At 46.9% G+C, this 21,255-nt stretch overlaps 1 protein-coding gene across 1 annotated transcript in view; it reads left to right on the top strand.

Moving 5' to 3' along the window:
- Nucleotides 1-21,255, top strand: part of LOC119377432 (ubiquitin-like modifier-activating enzyme 1) — a 46,991-nt gene that overhangs the window by 1,529 nt on the left and 24,207 nt on the right. Inside the window, exons 2-6 of the mRNA XM_037646903.2 lie at nucleotides 5,461-5,512; nucleotides 5,685-5,831; nucleotides 8,699-8,773; nucleotides 15,674-15,875; nucleotides 20,699-20,961. Coding sequence (XP_037502831.1) covers nucleotides 5,703-5,831; nucleotides 8,699-8,773; nucleotides 15,674-15,875; nucleotides 20,699-20,961 — 669 coding nt within the window. The 5' untranslated portion in view covers nucleotides 5,461-5,512; nucleotides 5,685-5,702. The remainder of the gene's footprint in view (nucleotides 1-5,460; nucleotides 5,513-5,684; nucleotides 5,832-8,698; nucleotides 8,774-15,673; nucleotides 15,876-20,698; nucleotides 20,962-21,255) is intronic.

Genomic DNA, 21,255 nt, shown 5'->3' with positions numbered 1-21,255 from the left:
GAAAAAAAAGGGCGACGTTGACGTCGCCCTTTTTTTTTCTGACGCGTTGACGCGTGTTCCTGTGCTAGAGGCAGCAGCGTCTTTGTACTGTGTTAACACGTCCCTGCCACGTCGACTCAAACCATGTCCCCAATCAGATGTTCTATGAAACAAGACTGAAACTTGGGAAGCGGGTCCGTCATGGTGTCCCATTAAAGGTGGACAAAGACCCCAAAAGATGAAGCGGATGATCTGGGCGAAGGAGCTTCGCCTCTATCTGTTGTGTGCAAAGCGCTTCTTAAGTCACTTTCACCGCAGTACTATAGTGTCATGCAGCAAAGCGTAGTAAGATTAGGAAGGGGCTACTAGCGGTCACGGGGCACAACACATCTAGTTCATTAATTACACACGCGCGCATGCACTGTATATTTACGAGTACAAGTATGATTGTAGACGTCTAAACACTTTACTGGCAATCATTCAGAGCTGTTCATGACGTCGCTGCGGCCTTGAGAAACACTAAATTAAAACGTATGCCAACTTTCTTTTGTCGCATACTAATTTTTCACGTTTTCTGGTGATACGAATTTCGAATGATACGAATATTTTTGGTAACCCCGCGAGATTTGTATCACCGAGGTTTTACTGTACAGACGCCCCACTGTCTATCAGTGCTCGTATGCGTTGTCCATTGACCTCCAGGTCTGTATGCAACAAGCTTGGAGAAGTCAAAGAAACAGTCTCGTTTTGTGTCTTAGGGTCAGACTGAGAACGCTCATTTATTAGTTTTTTTCTAATATTTGCGAAATGCGTCCTTCAGTCATAGACTCCATCTCGGTAATGTGCAACGACTCGCGGTGTCGTGCAACGACTCGCGGTGTCTTGCCGCTTGCGAAGACTTTGGCGGCTGCGCACGAAACTCCCTGTTTCCCGACGGTCCTGTCCCTTGAACATCTCGATGCAGCTTTCCTGTCCTCTCCGTCCAATGACAGGCCATATCTTGGAGTGACTGCCGCAATGTCTCCAGAGTTTTCGGCACTCTAGCTTGAACCTGTCGTTGCAATTCCCGAGGTAAGCCGTGTATGACGAGCGTTATAACGGAAGTCAGTGGAAGGTCCGGCTCTGCAAATAGGAGCAGTCGACGCTTTTCAAAGAAATACTCGATCACTGGTCCTGACCAGTAGCGGTGGAAAATGGCTTGATGCCATCGCTCAAGCGGGCTCCCACGGAATTATGAGATGAAGCTCTCCTTCCATGTGCTCCATGTATCACATTCATGTCCTATGATATGCAACTCGTACCATTTTCGTGCGATGGCACTTAAAAACGGAGCACATGTCACTCGTTGTTCGTCGGTGTGCCAGCCGTTCTGTTTACAGGCGTATTCAAAGAAAGTAATCCATGCCTCTGGATTTCCCGACAAACTATCAAATGGTTCAAGTTTCACAAGCTGAGCAGGACGGCTGTCTCTCAGGCTCAAGGCTGATAAAAGAGTTTGAATCATTTCATTTTGTCAGTAAACTTGTTTCTACTGAGCTTGGATCGCCTGCAGAACAACGGAGAGGTCTGCATGGGAAGTTGGCTCCGATGCAGCTGGCTTCTCTAGTTTCAATGTCCCAAGGTGGTTGAAAAGGGAGACTTGAAGGTTTATCTTCACAGACTATTTTTTCCAAGAGTTCGTCGAGCGACATAGACGCCTTCTCGAGAACTATTGAGATGAGTTCACCTGTCATCACGTCAACAGGAAGATCGACTGGCGGATCTCCAGGGCGCACATACTTCATGAAGACCCCTGCCCCTTGTCTTGTTGTTGTTTCGACTTTTCTTCTTTTAGGTGTAGGCCGCTCGGCTTGCTTCATTCTATATTGAGCTTAATTGGTTAATTAGCTAGATCATTATGCAAATTTTTATTTTTCACTTTAGGGCTGAGTGCGTTTCGTTACGTTGTATAGGGCCTTCCGTAACGAACGATATTTTTTATTTTTCGTTTTTTGGCAACGTACACGTTGCGTGGTTATTTTTTCCGGTGTTTCAAGAAAGCCAGCAAAATATGAGCTTGTGAATGCGTTCGCGCACTACCATACTGCAGTGCTGTCAAACCGGCGCGTGGACCGTGGCGACATGAGTGGTCACGGCTCTTACGCACTGGCTTCCAAGTGCATCAGCATTTTGGACGGCTGCACGTGAAAAAAACGCCATTGTCCTGAGAAGCGGCAGGCTGATGGTCCGCGCTTCGTTTGTTTCGCTCAAAGCACGTTTGAGAGTGCTGCAGTACGGTAGTGCACGAGCGCAGTCGTGTGGCTTATTTCATATTTCTTGGGCTTTCTTTAAGAGCCGGAAAAATTTACCGTGCAGCATGTACGTAGCCATAAAAAAATTTGATCGGTCGTTTTATAATGCCATCTACGACGTAACAAAATGCACTTGGCCCTAAAGTGAATATTAAAATATAGCAGAATTGACCTTAGTTAATGAACCATTGAAGCGTATACAGTAGAAGCTCGTTATAACGAAGCGGGATATAACGAACTAATGGATATAACGAAGCAATCGTAATTCCCCTTGAAATTCCCGTAGACGCCCATGTATTTAAAACCTCGTTTTAACGAAGCTAAAATTTCCTCGCAATGGATATAACGAACCTTTTTTTTTCCCTATCGAGCATTTACTGACCATTCTGGTAGCCGGCAAGTCAATGTCTTATAGCGCGCGACGGTTTACGTCCCATCACGGATGCGGTAATTCAAAACTCGCGCCTCGCGCTCCCGAGAGCCGCCTGCCAACACGCGCGAGGGTGCGCGTCTGCCTGCCTCCCCTTCCACTGAAACTCGTGGACCCACCCGCGCACGTCACCCGGCCTCCCTCTCCCGCGGAACTCGTGGACCCGCCCGCTCTCCTGTTGCGCGCGTGGGCGGCGGGACCAGGGACGGCGACGCGGCGACCGCGCGGCGTGGGCGCGGGCCTTGTTGCTTGTCGTTCGCTGCGTGTGCATCAGAACAGCGTCTCTCTCGGTTCCCGCCGCTAGACAGGAGATGGACGACGGGCAACGGCAAACGAAAGCGCAAAACGATTACAATCGTGCAGAAGGCGGCTATGTTGAAAGCCGTTGAGTCCGGCGTCAAGAAGAAAAGTTGCCGAAGATTTCGGCGTAGCGTTGAGCACGGTACCGCAAGCGTGTAATCGAAGCGCGAGACTACAATCGACCTCTACATGGCGATCGAGATGCTACAGGCTGCTTGGATGTCTGAACAGCAAGCACGATCGCCAACTGCTTCCGGCATGCCTCATTTGGCGTCAACAGCGGCGGTGACAGCGAAGATATCGGTGCTGCCGCCACTGAGGCTGCCGCGGGTGACCAAGACCTGGCGTCGTGGGACGCTCTCCTTGACGCCGGAGTTGTGCCCGACTGCGACACCTTCTGCACGTACGTCGGTGCCGATGCTGACGCGGTGACAACCGAAGAGCTGACAGAGGCTGAAATTGTGCGCGCGATTACAGGGGTGGTGAATGACGACAGTGACGAATGTGTCGACGACAGCCCGGAGTTGGTGAACCCGATGTTCCGACGTCCGCGCAAGCGCTGGATGCGGCAGACCTGCTGCGCCGCTTCTTCGGCGCTCACGATGACGGCGAGGACGGACTCGACATAGCGGCAGCGGCCGAAAAAGCCATCATCCGTCTGAGGAAGACACGGCAGAAGTCTATTAAGGACTATTTTTCTGCTAAGTGAGCCGCCAGCTGGTGTGCCGAGTTTGGCGTGAATAAAGTAGCAGTTCTTTGCTGTTCTCTCTTTTTTCTTTCTTTTGATAGTTTTTCTCCGTGCGACGGCCGTTTTTCGTTTTTGCGTGGCGGGCTGCTGTGGGATTTGGTGGTCAGTACATCCTCTCTTGCGTGCTAATTGTCGGTAGAAATGGATATTGGCTATAACGAACTAATGGTTATAACGAAGTAATTACGACTCCCCTTCAACTTCGTTATAACGAGGTTTTACTGTAGTAAAAAAAATGCCATAACGAGCGCCACATGACAGTAAACCATATGTTGTTGGTTTCGTTCAGTTGCAGTTACAACCTTTTTTCAATATTTGGTTCTAGTTGCATGAAACAACCTGTATACTTATTCACTGTGATTGTTTGCTTTGGAATACCTTGCTACGGAACTACCTCACTCACTCAGATATATTCGTTTTGTTTGTTTTTTTAATTTTAGGTCGTTGTGAAATTCTTTTACTGTTACAAAACCAACTAATCTGACCTATAAGTGGCAATAGTGTGAATAGCATTGGCATCCTGTGACACTCTATGTAGCAACACATCTGAGACGTTTCTGGGCAACACAAGTACTATCTGAGAAGAAATGTTAAAAGATTGCATGTTAGTGAACATGTTGGTCACTAATGCTTTACGCCAGCCAAGGGCGTTGCCAGAAATTTTTTCGGGGGGTTCAACTATACTTTAAGTATGTTCGTGCGTGCATTGTATGTGTGCATGTATTATATGCAAGCAAAATTGCAAATTTTTGCGGGGTGGAGGTTGAACCCTCCCTCCCCCAAACCTCCCCCTTGGCTATGCCGCTGATGCCAGCAGATAAGGAATATGAAAAGTCATTGCAGTTTTATGTCGACCATGTGCACAAGATGTGTGAAAAAAAAAAAAATATCGCTTCCAGTGTTCTTGCTGCTTTAGCTGACACGTGATCCGGTATTGCGAAAGCGGTAGTACATTTAGGGACAAGGTAAGACTGCACAGCAATATTTGCACCATCGTGTAAAGGCTTCTTATGGACGTTCTTTTAAGTAGATGGCAACTCGCTAGCTGGTCAGCAAGTGGAGCAGTGACACCCATCAATTACAAAAGTGACCCGCAAAACCACTGACGGCGCAGTGTATAAAGATCTGTCATGTTAAGCAGCTAAACTGATCCTAATAAGTTGTTTCGGTATTAAACTACTAATATACTTTCAGAAAGCATGGACAGAACTTTTAGGGTACTAACACATATTTTATTAAATTAAATGAAGTTGTTTGCAGTTACGAAATTTTTGAGCAAACGTCTCTGTGCATACACGTTTGCTGTTACATTATATAAGTCTATAATAACAAAGTTGCTAATGTATCGAATGTATTTTGTATCTGTTCCTCAAATACTTGTTGTCCGAATGTCTTGTATCGTATCGTGATACAATTTCAAAGTATCTTTGCCCAGCCCTGCCTCTAGAGGTCAAACTGATTGCTTAGAGCAGTAGATCTGGGAAGCACTGGCCTAGGTAATGTACTTATCAGCATACATTTGGCACAGGTGCATGTTGTTGCGTTCGGACTATCTCATCACTGTGGCCTTATTTTTTTTTTTTTTATGCTTTCATTATCCTGCGACACAGCACATTCATTTTGGTTTCATCTAAGTCTTGCAGCTGTTGTCATGATTGCATTGCGCAGAATAGATTAAATGAACTGAAATTTTTATTGACTGACCATTGCAGTGACCCCAAGTTTCGGCCGAACGTCTTGGAGAAGCCAGAACTCATAGAAAAGGTAAGAAACTGTTTTTTTTTTTTTCATTTTTGTTGCTGTCTCAAATTTTTTAGAAATTGTCCGGCATTGTGGCAGCATTTTTTTGTAGTGAGTGCAAACGATTGTTCATAAACAACATGTGCATTGGGCGCAAGATGAGTAAATAGGGTTATCGTGTTCAATTTTGATGCAGGTGGTGAAGCTGGAGGAAATGAAGAAGATGATTCTCGATTACCGGGCGACAGACTTCGACGACTGCGTTGCCTTTGCCCATATGTGTTTCGAGGAGCAGTACAAGGGAAAGATAGAGCAGCTTCTTCGTATTTTCCCCAAAAATTACGTAAGAGCTCACATTTATCGGGCAGTGCAAGTGAACTACATAGGAAGACATCGGGCACCATGTACAGTATAGTCTCAGTAAACGGAAATTTGTTAAATGGAACTGCTGCATAAATGGAACAACTGCCTCTCACAAGATTGGTTTCATACTTGTATTCTGCACCTTTTCATCTCTCAGTAAACAGAACGCCTGGTAAACTGAGCATATTTTCCTGGTCCCTGCAGGTTCCATTTAATGAGAGTCTACTGTATATGCAGAAAGGATACTGAGAGGACGAATGATTACACAGCTTAGATCGATACACGGGGTGATTTTTTTTTTTATAGTTAGCGTGCCAGTGCTGGTGTCGATTCGAGGAAAGCTCTGTAAGCAAGAATGTGTGGCTGAATAGAAATGCCAATGTAATGTTTACGAACCGTTATACAGTGAACTCCCGTTAAGACGAACTCGGTTAAGACGAATTCTCGCTTATGCCGAACAACACAGGACCGGTTGTTTGGTTCCCCATAGACTCAATGCAAAAAAAATTCGCTTAAGACGAACCGCCCAAGTGTATTCTTCTGTTAAGACGAACTCTCGCGGTGGTCAACAACGCTGGCGATTCTGCGAAACGAACACTGCAGTCTTGGTTGGGCATTCAGGCGACCGAGAAAAAGCACAAAAGAAAAAAAAAGCGCTTTCGGGAGCAAAGACGCGAAGCAAATCGCGACGCGGAGGGCGCGAGATAAAAGCCGGCATCCCCCTCACCCCCAGCCTGTGGGTGGGGGAGGTGCGGGCTTTATCGGCAAAGAAAGCAACAAAAAGAGTAGGGGGATTTACAACTTGGACCCCCAAGCCCCTCCCGTTCTTCAGTTTCCCAGCTGGAGTACAAAGGAGAACAGAAGAACACAAGAGCTTGGGGCCTCTCGGCTGTGGTCAGAGGGGCAAACGCAAGGGGAGTGGGCAAAAAAAAAGAAAGCGACAACAGGAACAAAAATGGTCTGTGCATTACAATCGAGTACGAAACCAAAAGTACGATCGCGGCGCACTCCCGTCAGAAGGGTCAGGTGCATTGTCATCGCCATCACACAATGGCGGCCGAGCACATGTATTTTGTGGTCAATTCGCGTTGGTTCGCATAGGGCCTGTGTGCATTGTATCTGTTCCCAGTGAAGTGCAAATTGTGATCAGCCATTTTGATTATGGAAGCGCACGACAAGAGAAGGCTATTTTGCACAGTGAATATAGCTGCGTTGTGTCTTTTTCGTGGCGAGGCTTGTGACCGTGAGTAGCCCGATGGGATATCTTCAGCTGCCCGTCGTTCAGGAAAAGTTACTACGGGCCGAAAACGGCAAAATATCTGGACCTCAAAGAAAAACCTTGCAGACTTTCTTAAGCAACTCAGCGTATAATGACTTTGTCAAGGCAACAGCACGCGACCGAGGCCCATCCAGAAGTGATCTTAGAGCTAGCAAAACAGGCTCACAGAAGAAAACGAACTGCCAGGACAATAAATTTTACATTCTTTGAAGGAAAATTGTGCTTCTCTCTCTCTCTGTTTTGTCATCGTCAACATAGGAGCGTGCTACAGTTTTATCATTAAAATGTGGTAGCAGTATGTACATGAATTTTTTTTTATTTTTGAACCCGCGAAATCAGGTGCTCGTACGATTCGTGTAAGTACTCTCCTTGAAGGCATAGTTTTTATCTAGATGAGCCAAATAAATGCTTTTTCATGTCTTTTTGCCGCCATTGTAGGCCTACTCCATTCAGTGTTTTCAAGTAACATATTTGGATGCACTTGGCATGTTACCATGTCTCTTTTTAGGGGCACTTCTGATAAGCCGAACTCCTGATAAGACGAACAGATGACCGCGGCCCCTTCGAGTTCGTCTTAACGGGAGTCTACTGTAATCTTAATATTCGACAATACATCTTGGGACTTCAATGCACTTAAAGGGTACTGACAGAATATTTCACAGGCGAGATAGTCTGCGGGATCGATTCCGGTGAACATGGGTATATCATCTGCAAAATACCAACGTAGCTTAGACCACGCTGCAACAAGTTATGATGACGTCATAGCTGCCATGTTTTTTTGCCACGTTTGCTCCAGCAGCCTACTTCTCGGCGGCTGCTCGCGAACCGTGCGAAAGTTCGTCACAGTTCAGTGTGCTGACGTGATTGAGCGCTGCACCTGCTAAGTGGTGATAGTTGCACATGGAGGCTTGTCGTTTCTGAAACCGAAACTGACACTGGTCAGTAATGAGGAGCCTGTAATTAATTATCTGTCATGCGCTGCAGCAAACAATGTGCCGTGTTATGACTAACAGGCCCCCAGCAACACATTGCAGCAGAAAAACGCGAGGCCAAAATTTTTGCGTCAGTACCCCTTTAAACGTAAAAAGGCTCATTTTGGTGAACTTTGCCGCGCACTAACTGCTGTAAAGTTTATGATGGGGTTAATTATAATTGCTGAGGTTTTACGTGCCAAAACCAAGATATGACTGAGGGACGCCGTAGTGGGGGACTTGGGATTAGTTGCGACCACATGGGGTCCTTTAACAAGTACTTAAATTTAAGCACGCAGGTGTTTTTGCATTTCACCTCCATTGATATTTGGCTACCATGGCGATAATAGAAAGCTCAAGCAATTGATGAGTTGGTCGCGGTAGGTTTAGAGAAACGTAGAAAGTTGGAAGCTGATGCAGTTGGTGACTTGGTCACATTAGGTTTAGAGGAACATAGGGCTTTGGAAGCTGCGAAAGATAGACTGGAACATTTCATATAATTCTCCGTTAGTGTCCACTATGAGCTCTTGCATTTCTCTCTTGACCGATATTGATGTTGGTTATGAATTAACCAGTGGGCTTTACTATTCCTCGCAGGAGACAAAATCTGGTATGCCATTCTGGTCTGGCCTGAAACGCTGCCCTCACCCCATTGAGTTTGACCCTGAAAATGTAAGAGAATATAAGTCACTCGAGCGTTTCTGTGTTTCTGTGTGTGTACTATTTGTGTTTGCACAGTGTATGTGTATGCCACATCTGTGATGATACAGAAAACCGAGCTTGTTAGTGTCCATTAATGAGCGCTTGTGTCGTGCACTTCCTTGTGTTCTCGTGTTCCTTTTTTGCGCTGAACATGTTGAGTATGTTCCAACTAGCCCAATTTGCCACCTTACATTAATGATGTGGTTTGTGCAACGCTCGAAAAAGATGATCGATGGACGAGAAAGGAATAAGCTAATCCTCTCAAATTTTATCTTGGGAAAACAAGAAGAAAGAATCCAGGCCTAAATAATAATGTGTGAAGACTTCCAGAAGTGACTTACGTCTGGGCACAAAAACATGAAATACATATTCTTAGGAGGCATAGTGGGTGAGCACGCCACCGAAGACCATCTTGCAGTGAAAGGAGAAAAATGGTGGCATGCCGCATGAGATGCTGTCAGTCATTCCATCTATTCCATACCACAGAGCATTGTAAATATTGGAATATACTAGCTTTTTGCCTTTACTGTCCATTCGTGATCCCCGTAACAATTTGGCGGAGGTGCAGGGTAGCACTGTACAACAGAGCTCCAAAGTGGTCGTCGACTCGGAGTTTCCATGATGGAAGACGAGACTGAGGCTGCGACCACGCCTGCACTGACCACAATAACGCCTTCACCAGCTGCGACAGCGCCTACACCAGTCATGACGACGTCAGTGATTGTCCTTACGCATCCGAAAGACCCGGGACGTTCTGCAGTAGGAATGAAGTATCGACGTCGAATTTGGATTGCTGACTACGAACACATCAAGGAAATAAATTGTTACGACCAGACGCTCATGCTGGCCAACATGCTATTTTATTTAAAAGGCACAGCAAAGGTGTGGTTCGAGAACCACGAGGAGGAGTTTGGAAGCTGGGACACTTTCAAGCAAAAAAACTTGAGTTTCTTGGGAAGCCCATGGGTTGAAAGGCAGACCCAAAGAAAAAGCTATCGATCCCTGCTCAGACATCCACTGAACCATACATATCATATATTCAGGATATGCTGGCTCTTTGTCGTAGAGCCAGCAATGACATGCTGGAGTCGGACAAGGTTGGTCACACGCTGAAGCGAATAGCAGATGACACGTTCAACCTATTACTGTGCCATAATTCTGTGACCATTGACGAAATTATTGAGGAATGCCGCGTTCTGAGCAGGCCAAAAGCCAGTGCGTTCCGAAGTCATTCACTCAGCTGCCAAACACTGCTACAACGTCCTCATGCGAAGACGGAGTGATCTCTCATCTGTAGTTGTCGCCGCTGTCAGAACTAACACGGATTGTTCGTTGGAAATCGATGCAGTTACTCCTGCTCTTCCCAACAACAGCCACGGTGTTTTTCTATGTGCCCTCAGTTTCCCTGGTCCAGTCTATTGTGCAGGAGGAACTTGGCAATTGGGGCTTCACTGTCTGTGCCGTTGCTCAGTCTCGGAGAACTGACTTTCCTTCAAGGTCACTGCCTCACCCAAAATTGCTGCCCCAGGAAGAATGGTTTTATCCACGTTCACATAATCTGGCTTAATGGCGGACGGAAGGTGGTCGACCAATTCGTTTCAACTGCTGCCGTTTAGGTCACGTCGCGTGTTATTGCAACAACTGTTAGTCTTTGCCGTTAACAACTCAGTATGCCAGTGCCAACCATGCCTACAACTACTGCTGTTTCCAGCCTCCTGAGCTGCGCAACATTGAGAATAACTACCGCTGTTTTCAGCCTTTTGAGCCGTACAATGCTGACGCCACCTGTATGCCACAGAGCCACTTGCCATCGCCCGAGGTCACCAGTCCCAAGTCCCATTCGCTGCCAGCATGTCACCCATCCTTTCCGTCCCCTCTGCGACAACGTCCAACTTCGCCGCTCAACCTTCGACAGCAAAACTAATAGATGTGCTCAGAGATAATGCTGCATCTTCGACTTCCACTTCAAATCCTCTTCTGGTACTGCCGACCTGATGAAACTTGATTGACATAGACAGCTTAGCCGTTTCTGCATTTTTTGATAGTGGGCCCCATATCTCTGTCATGAGCACTCGTCCTTGTCGTCGACTGAGGGAAATACTTACTTACTCCTCCCGCTACTGGTATATTTGTGTTGCTGAAGGAAGAAGTTCAGCAGTCATAGGAATGTGCACAGCACGCATCACCTTTGCCGGTCACCACACATCTGTAGGATGGGCGAATAGCAAATTTGAGGTTCGAAGCGAATCCGAAGCGAATAGTGATTTGGTCGAATAATTTCGAATCGAATAGTTCGAATAGTATATAGCGCATATTATTATTAAAAATGAGTGTTTTTGTCATGACCCTTGCACAATTTTTAAGAATTGGAACTAGGTATGAGCGAATGTCACTTTTTTGGTTGAAATGAAGTGGAAGCAACCTTGAACAGTATCAAGATTTGAATAGCAGTAGGTTGCAGGTTAGAAGTGGTACAATATGTTACAATTTAAAAATTACTATACTTAGCGCATATAAGCCCATATAACACGATTTAAACTTAAAAAAAAATGTACACTTAACCTTGAAGTGTGGCTTCGCGGCAGTGCAGATTTCTCCTGTAAAGGTGGTTTCACGGTACAGCAACCTGACGCTGCAGTGAAACCACCTTTACAGGGGGTTATGTGCGGTTAAACATACATATATTCGTTCATTTCGAATACTTCGAAATTTCGAATAATATAAATTCGTATCGAAGCGAATTCGAATACTGTAATATTCGTTCGAATATTCGCCCATCCCTACACATCTGTTTTGTGTGCTGTTCTTGAGCAGTACCCCAACGACCTGATTCTCGGATTTGACTTCTTGTCAACCCATGCTCCCCTCATTGACTGTGCAACCGGTGTTCATAGTGAACTTCCTTGACTTGCTGACGTTCCACCATCACCGTCTCTGTTTGTGCTCAGTCGATTATCTTGGGCTGTTACTGCAAGTCGCTGCATTTGTCGACATCAGCACCTCTTTCTGACGGCTACTACATGGTGTCACCATTAGTTGACATGCTGTTGGTCCACAGTGTTGCCGTGCCACATATACTCATGACTGTAGTCAACAATCACACACATTTTCCGTTCCTCAACTTTGGTAACTCAACCCAAGCTCTCCCGCAAGGCATCTCACTCGCAAATGTGTTAGCGCTTGGTGCATGTGACATCATGGCATTAGACGCTGATGTTTGTCCTTTATTGCAACTGTCCCCACCAGTTGTGCCCCGACAAAATCAAGAAGATGATTGCCCCTGACCTTCCATCCTGTCAAGCTGTGGGACTCCACCAGCTTCTTGCGGCCCTTAGGGATATCCTCGACTTCAATGACTGCCCTTTAGGTCAAACGTCACTAGTGAGTCATCAAATACATGCCAGCGGTGCTAATCCTGCCAGACGCCGACCGTATCGTGTGTCGCATTCCGAATGCCAGCTCATACAATGAGAAGTCGATGAGATGCTCTCCAAAGGCATCATGGAGGCCTCCTCAAGTCTGTGGCTGTCATCTGTCGTCTTGGTCAAAAAGAAGATGGCAGCTGGAGATTTTGCATTGACTATCATGCTTTGAACAGGGTAACACACAAAAACGTACATCCGCTGCCTCAGGTTGATGACGCCCTTGACTGTCTTCATAGAGCATGATACTTCTCATCCATAGACCTATGCTCAGGTCACCGGCAGATTTATGTTGACGACTTGTACAAGGAGAAAAACTGCCTTTGTCACACTGGATGGCCTCTATCAGTTCGAGGGTATGTCTTTTAGACTGTGCAATGCACCGGCAACCTTTGAACGCATGATGGACTACCTTCTTCATGGCTACAAAAAATTGGAGGACCCTTAAGCTTCGCCCGAGTTGAACGCAATAGTGATAACAGCACGCACGTGCGCACGCATTCGTACACGCACACACACACACACGCACACACTAGCACTTTCCCAATCGCTAGCCTGCCTTTGCTTCTTGGTGGAGACCTAAACTGTGCTGCAAGGAAAGCCAAAGTGCAAATGCTCTCCGGCTCCCATCTTTATCTGCATCTACTTCAAATTTTCGCTCACGGCCATCGCTTTTTCGCTCACAACCAAAAGACACCGACATCGACACAGAAATTTCTGCCGAATGAGCTCTTTAACGCTATCGCATTAAGAGTCCATCTGTCTGTTACCTAAACGACGTCATTGTGTTTTCATTAACGTTTGAAAGTCATCTTGCTCGTATGCCGGCAATTTTAGCTGTCTTGTTGAGCGAGTCTCCAGCTAAACTCCCAAAAGTGCAACTTTGGTCGACAACAAATCACTCTGCTTGGTTATTTTGTAAATGCTACAGGTGTACAACCTGACCCTGACAAGGCTAGCACTGTCAAGGACCTCAATGTGTCATGTTCTGCTGACAATGTTGAGAGCTTTGTGAAATTATGCTCCTACTTTCGACATTTTATGTGCAATTTCACCACAATCGCCCAACCCTTAACCGACCTTCTAAAGAAGGACGTGCCCTTTCATGGTGCGAAACCCAAACGGCTGCATTCTCACCACTCAGCAACTTGCTGATTTCGCCACTTGTACAGGCCCAATTCGCCCCATCAGCAACTACTGAAGTTCGAACAGTTGCTAGTGGGCTGTCGCAAAATTTCACCCATACTTGTATGGTCACACATTCTCCATTGTTACCGACCGCCATGCACCATGCTCTCTGTTGGCTGTCATTGCTAAAGAACCCCTATGGTTGCCTTGGTCGCTGGGCTTTATGGCTTAAGGGGTATTCCTTCGATGTAATCTACAAATCTGGCAGGCTACATCTAGATGCTTATTGTCACTTGCGTGATCCGATGGAACCCGCTGGCCTCGCTGACCATGAAAATTATTCTTGCGTACTCGCCATATCTGATCTGCAAGACATCGGTACCGAGCACCGTCAGGATGAGACCTTAAGGAAGACCATTTAGGAACTTTCCTCTGGACGTTTTGACCCTTCTCACCACCATTATTTCCTAGGCAGTGGCATTCTGTATTGCCGCAACATGAGACCTGATGTCCAAAATTCTTGCGAGTGATTTCCCGACACCTGCATTCCACCATTCTTCAACAGCTACATGATGCTCGACTGCGGGACACCTGGGCGTTTCACACACCTACGACCGTGTGTGGCAACTGTTCTTGTGGCCTGGCTTGTATCGTTCTACGCACCGATATTGTAGTATCGCCGCCCTGGTAAGGCGCGACACCACAGATGTGTAGCTGCTTAGAATAACAGAGAGCGGAGCTAGTTGGTAAGTATTCATTCTAAGAGACAGGGCATGCAAACATGGGCACAAGAAACTGTCTTGACTTATTTCTTATGTCCGTGTTTGCACGCCCTGTTTTTTAGAATGAGTAGCTGCCTGCAAGCACTGTCAGCATCGCAAACCTCCTGCTGTTCCACCGGCTGGCCTTCTATAACGTATTGACATTCCACCGGAGCCATTCCTTTGCATCGGCCTTGATTTTGGGGCCTTTTCCCATGTCCGTCTTGGGTAACAAGTGGGTTGTCGTCACCACCCACTATGCCACCAGATATGCCATCACGCATGCCATGTCAAGTAGCTGTGCTACAGACGTTGCAGACTTTCTGCTCAATGATGTCATCCTTCGACACGGGGCTCCGTGCCAGCATTCTACATACCGTGACCTCTGTTTTCTCGCCAAGGTCATCAACGAAATCCTTCGTAGCTGCTCTACCAAACATCAGCTTATGACAGCCTACCATCCACAGACTAACGGTTTTACCAAACGGTTAGCCGAACTGTTATGGATGTGCTTTCAATGTACATTGCTGCTGATCACTGGGATTGGGACGCCACCCTGCTATTTGTTACTTTTGTGTACTATTTGTCCCGGCATGACACTGCTGGCTACTGGCCGGTTTTTTTTGTACGGCCGCAACCCTGCATTACCATTTGAGACGCTCCTTCCTTCTGATCCTTCCGCACCAACCGCATATGCTCAGGACATCATTTCTTGAGCTCGAATAGCTCGCCAAATCGCTCACAATAGGCTCTGTGCATCGCAGGCCTCCCAAAAACAGGGCTACGATAACTGTCACCGCCGGTTATCGTATTGTAGCATCAAGTCGACTGCCCTCCCGTATCTCTAGTTCTGCTCTGGACACCAAGGCTTCTGTGACGCCAAGGCTTGTTGAGAAGCTGTTCCCTTGGTACAAAGGACCCTACAAAGTTCTCCGAAAGGTTAACGACGTTGATTACCTCATCATTCCCGTCCGTCAGCGTGTGTCTTATTCTGTTACACCAGCTACTGATGTCGTCCATTGTTGTGGCTCGAACCCTACTACACTGCTTGTGCTGACTCAATTTAGGAGACACCTTGACGGCGCTCAGTCCATTGAAGGTGATTTATGAGGCACTGTGGATGAGCACACCGCCAAAGACCATCTTGCAACGAAAGGAGAAAGATGGAGGTGGCATACCGGGCGAGATGCTGTTAGCCACTCCGTCCATTCCATGCCACAGCGCACTGTAAATATTGTAACATACACACTTTTTGCCTCTGCTGTTGACTCGTAACTGTTCACTCGTGATCCCCATAACAATATCATCCATGCTCACCTCAGGGGCTGATGAATTCAGATTTATTGTCCAATAGCCAGATTAATGGTTGGATGTGAAAAGGCCTCGATCATCTTCTACCCTTGCGTTCTTTGCTCCATCTCTTAAGCTGCACAAACCACACCATGAATGCATCTGTAGTCCTTCGATTTTTCTTTTCACAGTTGCTCTCACTGCCTGTATAGCAACACAATGCTAGTGGCACCCCTACAACTAGCATTTACCTTCCCATTGTATTGCAGGCCCTGCACATTGACTACATTGTGAGTGCAGCAAACCTGCGTGCCACGATGTTTGGCATTCCGCACATTACGGACCGTAAGGTGATCGCCGAAATGTTATCAAGAGTGCTCAACAAAGTTGAAGTTCCTGCATTCCATCCACCACCGAACCCAGACCCAAGTGTTTCCTTCCACCATGGCAGCTTTGCAGTCATACAGAATGGTGTGTTTAAGTAATGTTTCTTCTGCCTTTAAATGTTTGTAATTCACAAATATAGCACAAGTATATGAAGCAGAGATAGAAAGAAGCCTAGAAAAACATAGATAACATGAGAAGCAGCTTTAGTTTAAATGCTGAAATGGCATGGAAACCAGAGAATTGAAACTGCCTTGTGTGCTGGCAATCCTAATAAAGCAATGACCATGATCAGATGACAAGGCGTTGCATAGTGCATCGTATTGCTGTCGCAGCAGGTGTAGCATAAGGACTCGTAAACAATTACAGCCAGGGCACAATGATTATAGGACTCTTAGATCAGCTAATCGCATGCACACAGAGTAACGGTGATGCGACATAAAACTGGTAATAGATAAAAGGTGCTGTCTGATAAAAAAGTTTGTTTAGGGAGGTATGAATACTAACATATTACAGTGTAGCTAAAGTGTGTGAGCATCTGAGTCTTGTTTGTCTTTCTAATGCGAGAGCATGCCTTTGCTAACCACCTTGCAGTTATTGAAGAGCACTGATCAGTGTCTGTTTCTTAGTATGTACTTGCACACACCAGCATTGGTTAGCACTGGCTGCTGTTGGCTACTGTTGTCAAAATGATGGCTGTTGGACAATCTTTCCACTATGGCTAATATTCGCAATGCCCACGAACTATAGGTGGCGCGCTGTGCGATTCAAGATGGTGCCAGGAGGAGGGTCAACCCGTTTGTTAGCATAGGAACAGGTAGGGCGTGTGGACGCATGGCCCGTGCCACTTTTGCCGGATGAGGTCATGAACTACACTGAAATAGATATGAGACCAAAAATACTCCGGTACCGTGCATCAGCGATGCTGTACAAAATCCTGTGCGCCCTACAGAAAATGTACGAACTGAACGCTCCAAGTATACGTACCGTGCCTGCCTGTCAGATTTCCGTAGTACCGTATATTGCCAATTATATGTCGACCCCCCAACTTGCAACCCCTTCCAGGGGAAAGAAAGGTTCACTCCAAACACAATCTCATGCTGCGGCCATAGCTCACCAATAAGTTTTTCAGAAGAGGGAGTGATGCAAAGAAACATTTATTTGCCCGTGAAACATTGCTTACGACTTGTCGTCGCTTGAGAGAAGGACGCAGTCACGGACATTGCCATCGTGTGAGCCACTGCTGCTGCTCGCCGTCGGAACGGGTGCCGGTGGTCGTGAACCCAATCTCGAACCGCCTCCTCAACGGCAGGGTATCGTTCAGACTTCGGTCCGCGAAAGGAACGGCGTGTAGTGGCGCATGCGAAGATCTTGGTCCTTTGTTTTCTCTATTCCCTCACGCACTTTTCCAACACATCAAACTTGCGCCCTGCTTTAACGTTGCTTTCCGACTCTGCGTATAGGATCGCTTGCCTCTTGAAAGCAGCGCTGTACTGTTGCCGGCGCAGCGGTGGCATCTTGGCATCCGTTTGGCAGCGTCGCAAATCGCGCACACCACTGCTCGCAAGTGAAGCGAAATGCAGAAATGGCGAACAGGCGTGAGTGCAAAAATACGCGAAGACGCTTGTGAGTGCATCTGACTGGTCATGTGGTTTAGTTCCCCGCGAAGTGTTGCCAGCCCACACGGACGCCGATGGTTTGTCAACGAATCGTTTTGATTGTATGAAAAAAAAAAAACTGCAGGGCACGTCACAAGGTAAATTCCTCATTCATAGAGCATCGTTCGCCCTCTATCAAAGGTTTGAAATGCTGCTTTCGAGGCCATGTTTCCCAAGCAGTTCGCAATAATGCCGCGTGGCGGTGATTTTTAAATGCGCTCTGTAGTTTCGCCTTGCGTAGTTTCGCTATTCGCGGTGAGGTCGGGCTATAGGTGGCAGCACCGTCACCGTGTTTGTGTGGGTAAGCGGTCGGCGGCGCGTATACAAATGTACGCAGCGGCGTTTCACCGTAGGCGGTTTGAGTCGATTGTCGGTGAATAAAGGGCGTTGACTGTAGCCTAATGGTAATGTATACGCCCTCCATTGTCACATCAGTGCACAAAACCGGCCTAACGTACCCATTACGTGCGTGAGAAGTGCAGTGTGCCAATAAATGGTTTACTGGCCTTCGGTCACATTCATGTTTTGCACTGTGCTCGATGTTTTTTCTTGCTTTATTTGCACGTGTTTAAATTGTGTTTTGTCTATACGACAATATAAACAGTGTTGCACGACTGAGCCAATGAAGTATTTACTTCTTGCTCTAGCGGCTACAAAGAAAGAGAGCCTGTATTTCTGCGTAATTAGATGAAGTAGAACTTTGTGCACTCTGTTTTTCTGTTTGGGTGAATACGCGTAGTGCTGTAGGAATGCGTGGCTTCAGGTCTTTTTTACCGCTAACCATCCTCTGCAGACGCTAGTTCATGCTTTGCGGTATCACAAGGATTTCCAAATCGCCAACACATCACGAGATGGTGTCGCTAAAGTTCTGCATACACATCTCGACGTTTAGTGCTTCTTATTTCGTTTAGGACGACGCCAGCACTATGTGAGGTGCTTGAACGACAAAGTGGCACCCCCATTGAAATGATTTTGACGAATGGACGGTACGATGGTTAGACCTAGCGCCATACCGACATGTGCATGTACTCACATATTAGAGTGCATACAAGTCTGGTAAGGCGAAATGCTTATGTATATCGTGTAGGCATACGTACAAGCATTTGATACTGTTCTAGCACAACGGAATAAGCTGTAATCTGAGGACGTGCATGACGTATGCACACATGTGAACACGGTGTGGCTAGCAGACGCAAGGAGCCATCCACACCACGGTGTTTCGTCCGCGCGCCGCTAGGTGCCGACTCTGCTCGGTCTCGCGGCCAATAGTTTCGAGATCGTCGTGGCAGATCGCAAAAATGTCCGGCTCAGGAAGCAGCACGCGCGCGTTGTAAGATAGCTGTTGCCGCCACTCCGCTGCCTCTGCGGCTGATGTTATCGATGCGTCGAATAGCAGGAAATCCGAGGACGACGACCTTTCGTCGGACCCCACAGATAAGTCGACTTTACGATTCCGCGTATAGGTGGACTCTGATTATAGGTCAACCCCTGAACGTTGGAAGGTCATTTTATGAAAAAAATGTCGACTTATAGTCGGTAATATACGGTAATAGGCCACCAGCGAGTAACGCCATCGTTGCTGCACAGGACCGCATGTTTAGCGCGATGATGGTTTCTAAACATGTTGCTCCGTCATCATTACTCGTGTGGTGAGGAACGCGGAGTGCACAGTTCACTTCTCTCGGACGTTACAGGTTTGACGAGCACCTCGAAACGAATTAACACGCAAGCTTTTCGCAACGTCGAAGAATTTCTGAACAACGAAGCCATTCGGTCGGTAACGGTCAATTTCATTTGGCAACTCAGCAGCACGGCTTGTGGACGCGATTGCAGGTTTGGCTTCCGCTCGTCGAGCTTGTTGGCATGCGGCCACAAAAGTTGCGCTACGTACATCGCAAAAAAAAATTGTGCTTTTTTTCTTGATCTCAACACTATCGTACATCAAGTACAGTCAAAGTGACTTATGATTGTAAAAAGCTTGCCGTACCAGCAAGCAAGCAAGCTTGCCGGTTAACCAGCAAAGCACATTAAAGAGAATCGCTGCTGCAGCATCTCCATCGACGCTGTCGCTATCGGTGATTTAACAGCCTTTACTGTCCAGTGAAAAATCCTCGTTGTCAAGGTGAATGGTCTCTTTGAACATCACTGTCAAAAATCAATCTAAAGAATTCCCTCCGACGAGAGCTGCCTCGCTTTCTCTGCGTTTCGGGCTCAGAGAACGCTTTGCTTGCAGTGTGCTGCCACCTGTCAACAAAGTAACAAACATGCAGTACAGCGGACTATGGAAGCAACTCACGGGTGAATTGGACCACGTTGAAAGCGGGTCTGTCGATCAAATTTCGCCAGCTGGGGTCGACTAACGTAGACATACACATAGTCCATCATCAATCAATCAATCCCGTTTAATCTCCGCCGGAATGCGTCAGCTGAGGACAAGATTGAGCCTGCAACACGGCCAGTACTTGGTCGTAGTTCACGATAGCCACGGAGCGAGCGCAGCCGCGAATGACTGAATGGTCGCTCGCAAGATTCATACAGCTCTTTTCTGACAATATGTAAGGCGCTTTACTTCAGTGTATCACCTATTCATTACGAAGGCCCTGATATCATTCAGTTATAAAAGAGGACATTGCGAGCTCATGCGACACACCGCGTATAATGTTATGGGTTTCATACACTACAAAAACACCAACACATATTATATACAAGCGAAATAGCGCCAGTTTCGACATAAAGAGACAGACACTAACATTTCACTAACCTGCATGGCCACAGAAAACTTCGCGGAGCTCAATTGTGTACGCTGTGTGCCAACGTTGGCAGCACGACTTGCCCAGGGTGCTTCACCACGTATTTTCACAAAAACTTTGCGTCTCGCATGAATGAATCAAACTTAAATCTTGTCACTGACAGCCCGGTTTGTTCACGGCTTCATGAAACATGCAAAGTCGTAGTGTTTCGTTCCAACCAACGTGTTGACAACCAGGCTAGTGCAGCCGAACTCCGGGGCGGCTGCCGGTTTATCGTCTGCTAACCCTCCTCCTGACATCCGCTTGGTGGCGTGACAGTCTATGGGCATTGCGAATTGGCTGGTGGTCACTTGCAAATGGCAAATGCTGGCTATTGTCACTTTATGCTGACTATTGTTGGCTAATATAAGCTATCCGCTGTTATATAATTGTGTTCATTCACTCTCGACACAGTAATGCATTGAGTTCGATTTGTCTTGAATTTTTTCCCTCTCACGTGCAGACTCAGCACGCTTAGATCAGGTGATTCAAGCCCTTGCAGATTGGGACAAGCTCAAAGACATGCACCTGACGGCGATAGAGTTCAACAAGGACAACGACCTGCATGTCGACTTCATTGTTGCGGCGTCCAACCTGCGCGCCACCAACTACAACATAGTGCCATCAGACAAAGGCAGAAGCAAGCTCATTGTGGACGAGATCATACCGGCCAGTTCCACCACTACGTCACTCGTCGCGGGTCTTGCCTGCCTTGAACTGCTCAAGGTGACCTCACCAGCCTTATTTCAATGCCCCTTTACACTTAAGCATGTCAACGCTATAACTGACTTATTGCCACTCGAGTCACCGAGTGCACCGAACATATGTAACGCATAAACCGAAGGAAGGTCATTGGTTTTGGAGTTCTGCTAATCTTGAGGTTGCAGACTCGATTCCCGGCCACGGTGGATGCATTTATGCTGTAGAAGGTAAATGCAGAAATGATCATGCCCTTAAATTTCTTTGCACAATTTAGAGAACCCAAATGATAAAAATGCCTCTCTCACTGCGGTGTGCCTA

The sequence above is a fragment of the Rhipicephalus sanguineus genome, unplaced genomic scaffold (genome assembly GCF_013339695.2).
Source record: "Rhipicephalus sanguineus isolate Rsan-2018 unplaced genomic scaffold, BIME_Rsan_1.4 Seq463, whole genome shotgun sequence".
NCBI lineage: Eukaryota > Metazoa > Arthropoda > Arachnida > Ixodida > Ixodidae > Rhipicephalus > Rhipicephalus sanguineus.
The sequence above is the reverse complement of the archived record's forward strand: the minus strand, read 5'-3'. Positions and strand labels throughout refer to the sequence as shown.